This window comes from Salmo salar, unplaced genomic scaffold (assembly GCF_905237065.1).
Source record: "Salmo salar unplaced genomic scaffold, Ssal_v3.1, whole genome shotgun sequence".
NCBI lineage: Eukaryota > Metazoa > Chordata > Actinopteri > Salmoniformes > Salmonidae > Salmo > Salmo salar.
In genome coordinates this window covers 35,001-47,500 of record NW_025548130.1, presented here as the reverse complement: position 1 = coordinate 47,500, position 12,500 = coordinate 35,001, and the positions used below count along the sequence as shown (strand labels likewise).

The 12,500-nt window shown below is 49.3% G+C and overlaps 1 protein-coding gene across 1 annotated transcript in view; it reads right to left on the bottom strand.

The window, feature by feature from the left end:
• The window catches only part of LOC106594277 (TBC1 domain family member 1), an 81,546-nt gene that overhangs the window by 61,915 nt on the left and 7,131 nt on the right, over positions 1–12,500 (bottom strand). Inside the window, exon 2 of the mRNA XM_045711938.1 lies at positions 449–963. Coding sequence (XP_045567894.1) covers positions 449–643 — 195 coding nt within the window. The 5' untranslated portion in view covers positions 644–963. The remainder of the gene's footprint in view (positions 1–448; positions 964–12,500) is intronic.

Here is a 12,500-nt window from a genome sequence, read left to right as displayed (position 1 = left end):
ACAGACAGACAGACAGACAGACAGACAGACAGACAGACAGACAGACAGAGTGGGGACTCTGGAGGGGAACAGAGAGAATGATAAAAGGAGAAATAGAACAGTCCCTAAATGATGTCATGTGGATGAGGCGATGGTGTGTGTGTGTGTGTGTGTGTGTGTGTTGGCGGTAGCCGACAGACAGGATGACGCGAGGGTATTATTATAGATGTGTGTCTGCTGTGTTGGACAGCTCCCCGTTCTACTTCCTGGTTCCATGCTGACCACTTCCTTCCTGGACAGGAAACAGGGTCAACCACTGCGGAGTCACCCTGAGAGTGTGTGTGTGTGTGTGTGTTGTAGGGGTCACCGAGACTTGCTGAGTCATAAGGATGGTGTGTGTGTGTGTGTGTGTGTGTGTGTGTGTGTGTGTGTGTGTGTGTGTGTGTGTGTGTGTGTGGTGTGTAGTTACCATGAACAGCATGGTCCTGTTCCCCTGCAGGCTGGTGGGCTGTACTCCAGCGGTGTGTGTGTGTAGATCAGGTGACAGGCCGTTCTCATCCAGGGCCCGGAGGCAGGGGAAACTGGGGTCCGATTTGAACACCACCGGCCTCCCACCACTGTAGCCTCCTCCCCCGAAACCTCCATCCCCAATTCCTCCGTTCATTTTTAGCGTAGGTAAAGTCAGAGCTCTCAGCAGCCCGTCTACCAATCCGCCGCCACTTTCTGGTTTAGGACCTCCCCGGAGCCTATGGATTGGCTGAATTTCTCGATGCACTCGTCAATCAAGGCGGGCGGGGCTTTCTTGTGAGCGACGGTCACTCTTCCGCAGAACAGGACCTCGAACCTCTTCGTGAACGCGCTGGCCGAGGACGACGAGGACGCACAGTCTTCTGAGGAAGAGGCGGCGGGTTTAGGAGCCGCGAGGTCATCGTTGCGCGCCGAGCTCTTCCCAGCCTGACGCAGCTTACTGATGATCTCAGGGACCTGGAGGGGAGGGAGGGGAGGGAGAGGAGGGAGGGAGGGGAGACTTAGTCATGGGTGCTTCTTGGCTTAGAGTTGAGGAAAGACTGACTGCATCACTTCTTCTCTTTATAAGAAACATTAATGTGTTAAAAAATCACAAATTGTTTGCAGAGTCAACTCACACACAGCTCTGACACACACACACACACACAGCTCTGACACACACACAGGTCTGACACACACACACACAGCTCTGACACACACACACACACAGGTCTGACACACACACACACTCACACAGCTCTGACACACACACACACACACACAGCTCTGACACACACACACACACACACACACACACAGCTCTGACACACACACACACACACAGCTCTGACACAGACACACACACACACACAGCTCTGACACACACACACACACACACACACACACACACACAGCTCTGACACACACAATTATCCCACCAGATTTGCCACCAGGGGTCTTTTCACAGTCCCCCAAATCCAGAACCAATTCCAGAAAAGCGTACAGTATTATACAGAGCCCTTATTGCATGGAACTTCCTTCCATCTCATAATGCTTTAAAATAAAACAGCAAACCTGGTTTAATAAAACAGATGAAGCAGCACCTTCGCTGCAGAAAGCCTCTCCCTTATTGGACCTGGATAGTTTGTGTGTATGTATTGATATATAGGCTACGTCTGCCTTTTTTAAAACATTTAAATTAGTTCTGTCTTTGAGCTGTTCTTGTCTAATGTCGTTCTGTATTATGTTTGTCATGTTTTGTGTGGACCCCCCCAGGAAGAGTAGCTGCTGCTTTTGCAACAGCTAAAAGGGGATCCTAGTAAAATACCCGAATAAAAGCTCTGTTCTGTTCAGACCGGGCCGGACGCTGAGGTCCGTGGAGCCACCACACCTCTATGGGCTGACATGACGGACGGCGTCATGACAATTAAGGTTCCCTGCTGAGACTCGACCGGACTAGAATTACCATCTCAAACAACACTCACTGCCCTGATACTGTCCTCTAGCACATCTCTCTAGTCTGTCTCTTCGTTCGTTCGTCTGTCTGTCCGTCTCCGTCTGTCCGTCTTCTCCTCCCTGTCTGTGTCTGTCTGTCTGTCTTCTCCTCCCTGTGTCTGTCTGTCTTCTCCTCCCTGTGTCTGTCTGTCTGTCTTCTCCTCCCTGTGTCTGTCTGTCTGTCTCCTCCTCCCTGTGTCTGTCTGTCTGTCTTCTTCTCCCTGTGTCTGTCTGTCTGTCTTCTTCTCCCTGTGTCTGTCTGTCTGTCTTCTCCTCCCTGTGTCTGTCTGTCTGTCTTCTCCTGTCTGTCTTCTCCTCCCTGTCTGTCTGTCTCCTCCTCCCTCTGTCTCTCCTCTCCACTACTGAACATGACTTACTGTGCATCATACCTGTATGTTATGTTGCTAGGTTACAGCTGAGGTCTCCATGACTACATGTACTATCATTATGCCACAGCGCCTGCAGAAAGTATTCAGACCCCTCAACTTATTTCCACATTTTGTTGTGTTACAGCCTGGATTCAAAATGGATTAAATATATTGTATTTCATCACCCATCTACACACAATACCCCATAATGACAAAGTGAAAACATGTTTTTTTAGAATTTTTTTGCAAATTTATTGAAAATGAAATACAGAAATATCTCATTTACATAAGTATTCACACGCCTGTGTCAATACTTTGTAGAAGCACCTTTGGTGGCGACTACAGCTTTGAGTCGTCTTGGGTAGGTCCGCGTCAGCTTCGAGTCGAGTCGTCTTGGGTAGGTCCGCGTCAGCTTCGAGTCGAGTCGTCTTGGGTAGGTCCGCGTCAGCTTCGAGTCGAGTCGTCTTGGGTAGGTCCCGTCAGCTTCGAGTCGAGTCGTCTTGGGTAGGTCCGCGTCAGCTTCGAGTCGAGTCGTCTTGGGTAGGTCCGCGTCAGCTTCGAGTCGAGTCGTCTTGGGTAGGTCCGCGTCAGCTTCGAGTCGAGTCGTCTTGGGTAGGTCCGCGTCAGCTTTGAGTCGAGTCGTCTTGGGTAGGTCCGTCAGCTTCGAGTCGAGTCGTCTTGGGTAGGTCCGCGTCAGCTTTGAGTCGAGTCGTCTTGGGTAGGTCCGCGTCAGCTTCGAGTCCAGTCGTCTTGGGTAGGTCCGCGTCAGTTTTGAGTTGAGTCGTCTTGGGTAGGTCCGCGTCAGCTTCGAGTCGAGTCGTCTTGGGTAGGTCCGCGTCAGCTTCGAGTCGAGTCGTCTTGGGTAGGTCCGCGTCAGCTTCGAGTCGAGTCGTCTTGGGAAGGTCCGCGTCAGCTTCGAGTCGAGTCGTCTTGGGAAGGTCCGCGTCAGCTTCGAGTCGAGTCGTCTTGGGAAGGTCTGCATCAGCTTTATACATCTGGATTTTCTCCCATTGTTCCTTGCAGATTTTCTTAAGCTCTGTTAAGTTAGATGGGGAGCGGCGGTGAACAGCAATCTTCAAGTCTTTCCACAGCGTTTCAATGGGATTCAAGTCTGGGCTTTGGCTGGGCCACTCAAGGAACTTCACATTCTAGTTCTGAAGCCATTCCAGCGTTGCTTTGGCTGTATGCTTGGGGTCAATGTCCTGTTGGAACGCAAATCTTCCCCGCAGTCTAAGGTCGTTTGCACTCAAGCGGGTTCTCATCAAGGATTTGCCTGTATTTGGTTCCATTCATTGTTCTCTCCATCCTTACCGGTCTCCCAATCCCTGCTGCTGAAAAGCATCCCCATAGCATGATGCTGCCACCACCATGCTTCACGGTAAAGACGGTGTTAGACAGGTGATGAGCGGTGCCTGGACCACAGAATCGTTTGCCTTTTGCTCTCAGAGTCTTTCACCTGCCTTTTTGCAAACTCCAGGTGTGCTGTCATGTGCCTTTTTAATCAGGGAGTGGTTTCCGTCTGGCCACTCCCCCCCATAAAGCCCAGATTGGTGAAGTGTTGTAGAGACCGTTGTCCTTCTGGCAGGTTCTCCCATCTCACCTCAGGCACGCGGTAGTTCTGCCAGAGTGACCATTGGGTTCTTGGTCCCCTCCCTGACCAAGGTCCTTCTTGCCCGGTTGCTCAGTTGTTGGTCAGACAGTGACCTCTAGGCAGAGTCTGGGTAGTCTGGAGAGCACTGTGCTCTTGGAAACTTTCAAAATTGTTTTATAACCTCCCCCCTCAGATATACGCCTGATCACAATTCTCTCTCTCTCTCAGAGATCTCCGGACAGTTCCTTGGACTTCACGGTATAGTTTCTGCTCTGACGTGCACTGTCCACTATGGGACTTTTACATAGACAGGTGGGTTTCATGTTCAAAAACCAATTAAAATTGGCCACAGGTGAACTCCAATCAAGTTGTGGCGACATCAAGGATGATCAAAGGAAATTGGATGCACCTGAGCTCAATGTGGAGTGTCAACGTAAAGGGGTGTGACTACTTATGTAAATGAGATACATTATATATATACACACACACACACACACAAAACACTAATGTCGACACCCCTTCATATTGCTGGATTCTTCCATTTCAGCCACACCCATGGCTGACAGGTGTATAAAAAACAGGCACACAGCCATGTAACCGCCATAGACAAACATCGGCATTAGAATGGTCCTTACGACGCACAATTGGACCAGTATCGTCCGGGTTAGGGGGGGAGGGTTTGGCGTCATTGTAAAATAAGAATGTGTTCTTAACTGACTTGCCTAGTTAAATAAAAAGGTTAAAATAAAATTTTACAAAATGTAAAAATTAAAAGTGAAGAGTGATTTTCAATGTGGCACCACCACCTTTTCCAACAAGTCAGTAGGTAAAATGTCTGTCCTGCTAGTGCTAACCCGGTCAACTGTAAGTGCTGTTATTGTGAAGTGGAAACAGCTAGGAGCAACAACGGCTCAGACGCAAAGTGGTAGGCCACACAAGCTCACAGAACTGGACCGCCGAGTGCTGAAGCGCGTAAAAATCGTCTGTCCTCGGTTTGCAACACTCACTACCGAGTTCCAAACTGCCTCTGGAAGCAACGTCAGCACAAGAACTGTTAGTCGAGAGCTTCATGAAATGGGTTTCCATGGCCGAGCAGCCGCACACAAGCCTTAAGATCACCATGCGCAATGCCGAGCGTCGGCTGGAGTGGTGTAAAGCTCGGCACCACTGGACTCTGGAGCAGTGGAAATGGGTTCTCTGGAGTGATGGAGTTCGACGGACCAATCTGGGTTTGGCGGATGCCAGGAGAACGCTACCTGCCCCAATGCATAGTGCCAACTGTAAAGTTTGGTGGAGGAGGAATAATGGTCTGGGGCTGTTTTTCATTGTTCGGGCCCCTTAGTTCCAGTGAAGGGAAATTTTAACGTTACAGCATACAATGACATTCTAGACAATTCTGTACTTTCAACTTTGTGGCAACAGTTTGGGGGAGGCCCTTTGCTGTTTCAGCATGACAAAGCCCTCGTGCACAAAGCGAGGTCCATACATTAATGGTTTGTTGAGATCGGTGTGGAAGAACTAGACTGGCCTGCACAGAGCCCTGACCTCAACCCCATCAAACACCTTTGGGATGAATTGGAACGCTGACTGTGAGCCAGGGCCTAATCGCCCAACACCAGTGCCCGACCTCACTAATGCTCTTGTGGCTGAATGGAAGCAAGTCCCCGCAGCAATGTTCCAACATCTAGTGGAAATCCTTCCCAGAAGAGTGGAGGCTGTTATAGCAGCAATGTCCCAACATCTAGTGGAAAGCCTTCCCAGAAGAGTGGAGGCTGTTATAGCAGCAATGTTCCAACATCTAGTGGAAATCCTTCCCAGAAGAGTGGAGGCTGTTATAGCAGCAATGTCCCAACATCTAGTGGAAATCCTTCCCAGAAGAGTGGAGGCTGTTATACCAGCAATGTTCCAACATCTAGTGGAAAGCCTTCCCAGAAGAGTGGAGGCTGTTATAGGAGCAATGTCCCAACATCTAGTGGAAAGCCTTCCCAGAAGAGTGGAGGCTGTTATAGCAGCAATGTCCCAACATCTAGTGGAAAGCCTTCCCAGAAGAGTGGAGGCTGTTATAGCAGCAATGTCCCAACATCTAGTGGAAATCCTTCCCAGAAGAGTGGAGGCTGTTATAGGAGCAATGTCCCAACATCTAGTGGAAAGCCTTCCCAGAAGAGTGGAGGCTGTTATAGCAGCAATGTTCCAACATCTAGTGGAAAGCCTTCCCAGAAGAGTGGAGGCTGTTATAGCAGCAATGTCCCAACATCTAGTGGAAATCCTTCCCAGAAGAGTGGAGGCTGTTATAGCAGCAATGTCCCAACATCTAGTGGAAAGCCTTCCCAGAAGAGTGGAGGCTGTTATAGCAGCAATGTTCCAACATCTAGTGGAAATCCTTCCCAGAAGAGTGGAGGCTGTTATAGCAGCAATGTCCCAACATCTAGTGGAAATCCTTCCCAGAAGAGTGGAGGCTGTTATACCAGCAATGTTCCAACATCTAGTGGAAAGCCTTCCCAGAAGAGTGGAGGCTGTTATAGGAGCAATGTCCCAACATCTAGTGGAAAGCCTTCCCAGAAGAGTGGAGGCTGTTATAGCAGCAATGTCCCAACATCTAGTGGAAAGCCTTCCCAGAAGAGTGGAGGCTGTTATAGCAGCAATGTCCCAACATCTAGTGGAAATCCTTCCCAGAAGAGTGGAGGCTGTTATAGCAGCAATGTTCCAACATCTAGTGGAAAGCCTTCCCAGAAGAGTGGAGGCTGTTATAGCAGCAATGTCCCAACATCTAGTGGAAATCCTTCCCAGAAGAGTGGAGGCTGTTATAGCAGCAATGTTCCAACATCTAGTGGAAAGCCTTCCCAGAAGAGTGGAGGCTGTTATAGCAGCAATGTCCCAACATCTAGTGGAAAGCCTTCCCAGAAGAGTGGAGGCTGTTATAGCAGCAATGTTCCAACATCTAGTGGAAAGCCTTCCCAGAAGAGTGGAGGCTGTTATAGCAGCAATGTCCCAACATCTAGTGGAAAGCCTTCCCAGAAGAGTGGAGGCTGTTATAGCAGCAATGTCCCAACATCTAGTGGAAAGCCTTCCCAGAAGAGTGGAGGCTGTTATAGCAGCAATGTTCCAACATCTAGTGGAAAGCCTTCCCAGAAGAGTGGAGGCTGTTATAGCAGCAATGTCCCAACATCTAGTGGAAAGCCTTCCCAGAAGAGTGGAGGCTGTTATAGCAGCAATGTTCCAACATCTAGTGGAAAGCCTTCCCAGAAGAGTGGAGGCTGTTATAGCAGCAATGTTCCAACATCTAGTGGAAAGCCTTCCCAGAAGAGTGGAGGCTGTTATAGCAGCAATGTCCCAACATCTAGTGGAAAGCCTTCCCAGAAGAGTGGAGGCTGTTATAGCAGCAATGTTCCAACATCTAGTGGAAAGCCTTCCCAGAAGAGTGGAGGCTGTTATAGCAGCAATGTCCCAACATCTAGTGGAAAGCCTTCCCAGAAGAGTGGAGGCTGTTATAGCAGCAATGTCCCAACATCTAGTGGAAAGCCTTCCCAGAAGAGTGGAGGCTGTTATAGCAGCAATGTCCCAACATCTAGTGGAAAGCCTTCCCAGAAGAGTGGAGGCTGTTATAGCAGCAATGTTCCAACATCTAGTGGAAAGCCTTCCCAGAAGAGAGGAGGCTGTTATAGCAGCAAAGGGGGGGACCAACTCCATTTTAATGTCCATGATTTTGTAATGAGATGATGGATGAACAGGTGTCCACATACAGAAATACACAACATGACCGAAAGTATTTAATTTTCAATAAATTTGCAAAGATTTTAAAAAACAACAACATGTTTTCACTTTGTCATTTATGAGGGTATTGTGTGTAGTTTGGTGAGACCAAAAAAAATATATCACATTTTGAATTCAGGCAGTAAGAAGAACATGTGGAATAAAGGTATATGAATACTTTCTGAAGGCAGTGTGTGTTTCTGACTGGATCTGAAGGCAGTGTGTGTTTCTGACTGGATCTGAAGGCAGTGTGTGTTTCTGACTGGATCTGAAGGCAGTGTGTGTTTCTGACTGGATCTGAAGGCAGTGTGTGTTTCTGACTGGATCTGAAGGCAGTGTGTGTTTCTGACTGGATCTGAAGGCAGTGTGCGTTTCTGACTGGATCTGAAGGCAGTGTGTGTTTCTGACTGGATCTGAAGGCAGTGTGTGTTTCTGACTGGATCTGAAGGCAGTGTGTGTTTCTGACTGGATCTGAAGGCAGTGTGTGTTTCTGACTGGATCTGAAGGCAGTGTGTGTTTCTGACTGGATCTGAAGGCAGTGTGTGTTTCTGACTGGATCTGAAGGCAGTGTGTGTTTCTGACTGGATCTGAAGGCAGTGTGTGTTTCTGACTGGATCTGAAGGCAGTGTGTGTTTCTGACTGGATCTGAAGGCAGTGTGTGTTTCTGACTGGATCTGAAGGCAGTGTGTGTTTCTGACTGGATCTGAAAGCAGTGTGTGTTTCTGACTGGATCTGAAGGCAGTGTGTGTTTCTGACTGGATCTGAAGGCAGTGTGTGTTTCTGACTGGATCTGAAGGCAGTGTGTGTTTCTGACTGGATCTGAAGGCAGTGTGTGTTTCTGACTGGATCTGAAGGCAGTGTGTGTTTCTGACTGGATCTGAAGGCAGTGTGTGTTTCTGACTGGATCTGAAGGCAGTGTGTGTTTCTGACTGGATCTGAAGGCAGTGTGTGTTTCTGACTGGATCTGAAGGCAGTGTGTGTTTCTGACTGGATCTGAAGGCAGTGTGTGTTTCTGACTGGATCTGAAGGCAGTGTGTGTTTCTGACTGGATCTGAAGGCAGTGTGTGTTTCTGACTGGATCTGAAGGCAGTGTGTGTTTCTGACTGGATCTGAAGGCAGTGTGTGTTTCTGACTGGATCTGAAGGCAGTGTGTGTTTCTGACTGGATCTGAAGGCAGTGTGTGTTTCTGACTGGATCTGAAGGCAGTGTGTGTTTCTGACTGGATCTGAAGGCAGTGTGTGTGTTTCTGACTGGATCTGAAGGCAGTGTGTGTTTCTGACTGGACAGTATTTGATAGTGTGTCAGACAGAAGACGCTAGAAACAGGCCTGGTGACTCAACATGAGGTCATGTGATTGGCCTGCCTGTTTCCCTGCCGAAACAACACATCAATAGAGTTGGTTGGCTGACTGGCTGGCTGACTGGTTGACTGGCTGACAAGCTGGCTGACAACATCTCAGACAGGGTCAGGTCTGGTCTTGTCTTGGGATGTTTGTGTAATGTGTTCTCTTTCACAATGGCTGGCTGACTGGCTGACTGACTGACTGGCTGGCTGGCTGGCTGACTGGCTGAGGCCTAGCTAGATATATTCTACAGTAGGTTATGTAGAGGGAGAGAGACGGCTGGCTGACTGGCTGAGGCCAAGCTAGATATATTCTACAGTAGGTTATGTAGAGGGAGAGAGACGGCTGGCTGACTGGCTGACTGGCTGAGGCCAAGCTAGATATATTCTACAGTAGGTTATGTAGAGGGAGAGAGACGGCTGGCTGACTGGCTGAGGCCAAGCTAGATATATTCTACAGTAGGTTATGTAGAGGGAGAGAGACGGCTGGCTGGCTGGCTGAGGCCTAGCTAGATATATTCTACAGTAGGTTATGTAGAGGGAGAGAGACGGCTGGCTGACTGGCTGAGGCCAAGCTAGATATATTCTACAGTAGGTTATGTAGAGGGAGAGAGACGGCTGGCTGACTGGCTGAGGCCAAGCTAGATATATTCTACAGTAGGTTATGTAGAGGGAGAGAGACGGCTGGCTGACTGGCTGACTGGCTGAGGCCAAGCTAGATATATTCTACAGTAGGTTATGTAGAGGGAGAGAGACGGCTGGCTGACTGGCTGAGGCCAAGCTAGATATATTCTACAGTAGGTTATGTAGAGGGAGAGAGACGGATTGATAGAGAGACTGTGTGTGTAGAGTCCTACTACAGACCAGGGTAGTGTCCTACTACAGACCAGGGTAGTGTCCTACTACAGACCAGGGTAGTGTCCTACTATAGACCAGGGTAGTGTCCTCCTATAGACCAGGGTAGTGTCCTCCTATAGACCAGGGTAGTGTCCTCCTATAGACCAGGGTAGTGTCCTCCTACAGACCAGGGTAGTGTCCTCCTACAGACCAGGGTAGTGTCCTCCTACAGACCAGGGTAGTGTCCTCCTACAGACCAGGGTAGTGTCCTCCTACAGACCAGGGTAGTGTCCTCCTATAGACCAGGGTAGTGTCCTCCTATAGACCAGGGTAGTGTACTACTACAGACCAGGGTAGTGTCCTACTACAGACCAGGGTAGTGTCCTACTACAGACCAGGGTAGTGTCCTACTACAGACCAGGGTAGTGTCCTACTACAGACCAGGGTAGTGTACTACTATAGACCAGGGTAGTGTCCTACTATAGACCAGGGTAGTGTACTACTATAGACCAGGGTAGTGTACTACTATAGACCAGGGTAGTGTACTACTATAGACCAGGGTAGTGTCCTACTATAGACCAGGGTAGTGTCCTCCTATAGACCAGGGTAGTGTACTACTATAGACCAGGGTAGTGTACTACTACAGACCAGGGTAGTGTCCTACTACAGACCAGGGTAGTGTCCTACTACAGACCAGGGTAGTGTCCTACTACAGACCAGGGTAGTGTCCTACTACAGACCAGGGTAGTGTACTACTATAGACCAGGGTAGTGTACTACTACAGACCAGGGTAGTGTACTACTACAGACCAGGGTAGTGTACTACTACAGACCAGGGTAGTGTTCTACTACAGACCAGGGTAGTGTACTACTACAGACCAGGGTAGTGTACTACTCTCAGCCCATAGGGAATAGGGTGCCATATGAGACTCTTGTTCACAGAAATCACCGTTGAGAACAGGAAGTTAGCTGGACCAGTGGCTGTGACTAACCCCAGTCATGGCGTGTGTGTGTGTGTGTGTGTGTGTGTAACCGCTGTACTATACATTACCACTCACTGCTAGCTCATACAAGAAGATACCGCTAGCTTCCAGCTCTGCAGGCTACCTTTCCTTGCTAGCTTCCAGCTCTATAGGCTACCTTTCCTTGCTAGCTTCCAGCTCTATAGGCTACCTTTCCTTGCTAGCTTCCAGCTCTGCAGGCTACCTTTCCTTGCTAGCTTCCAGCTCTATAGGCTACCTTTCCTTGCTAGCTTCCAGCTCTGCAGGCTACCTTTCCTTGCTAGCTTCCAGCTCTGCAGGCTACCTTTCCTTGCTAGCTTCCAGCTCTGCAGGCTACCTTTCCTTGCTAGCTTCCAGCTCTGTAGGCTACCTTTCCTTGCTAGCTTCCAGCTCTGTAGGCTACCTTTCCTTGCTAGCTTCCAGCTCTGCAGGCTACCTTTCCTTGCTAGCTTCCAGCTCTGCAGGCTACCTTTCCTTGCTAGCTTCCAGCTCTGCAGGCTACCTTTCCTTGCTAGCTTCCAGCTCTATAGGCTACCTTTCCTTGCTAGCTTCCAGCTCTGCAGGCTACCTTTCCTTGCTAGCTTCCAGCTCTATAGGCTACCTTTCCTTGCTAGCTTCCAGCTCTATAGGCTACCTTTCCTTGCTAGCTTCCAGCTCTGCAGGCTACCTTTCCTTGCTAGCTTCCAGCTCTGCAGGCTACCTTTCCTTGCTAGCTTCCAGCTCTGCAGGCTACCTTTCCTTGCTAGCTTCCAGCTCTGCAGGCTACCTTTCCTTGCTAGCTTCCAGCTCTATAGGCTACCTTTCCTTGCGAGCTTCCAGTTCTATAGGCTAACTTTCCTTGCTAGCTTCCAGTTCTATAAGCCAACTTTCCTTGCTAGCTTCCAGCTCTGCAGGCTACCTTTCCTTGCTAGCTTCCAGCTCTATAGGCTACCTTTCCTTGCTAGCTTCCAGCTCTATAGGCTACCTTTCCTTGCTAGCTTCCAGCTCTATAGGCTACCTTTCCTTGCTAGCTTCCAGCTCTGCAGGCTACCTTTCCTTGCTAGCTTCCAGCTCTATAGGCTACCTTTCCTTGCTAGCTTCCAGCTCTTAGGCTACCTTTCCTTGCTAGCTTCCAGCTCTATAGGCTACCTTTCCTTGCTAGCTTCCAGCTCTATAGGCTACCTTTCCTTGCTAGCTTCCAGCTCTGCAGGCTACCTTTCCTTGCTAGCTTCCAGCTCTATAGGCTACCTTTCCTTGCTAGCTTCCAGCTCTATAGGCTACCTTTCCTTGCTAGCTTCCAGCTCTGCAGGCTACCTTTCCTTGCTAGCTTCCAGCTCTATAGGCTACCTTTCCTTGCTAGCTTCCAGCTCTATAGGCTACCTTTCCTTGCTAGCTTCCAGCTCTATAGGCTACCTTTCCTTGCTAGCTTCCAGCTCTATAGGCTACCTTTCCTTGCGAGCTTCCAGCTCTATAGGCTACCTTTCCTTGCTAGCTTCCAGCTCTATAGGCTACCTTTCCTTGCTAGCTTCCAGCTCTATAGGCTACCTTTCCTTGCTAGCTTCCAGCTCTATAGGCTACCTTTCCTTGCTAGCTTCCAGCTCTATAGGCTACCTTTCCTTGCGAGCTTCCAGCTCTATAGGCTACCTTTCCTTGC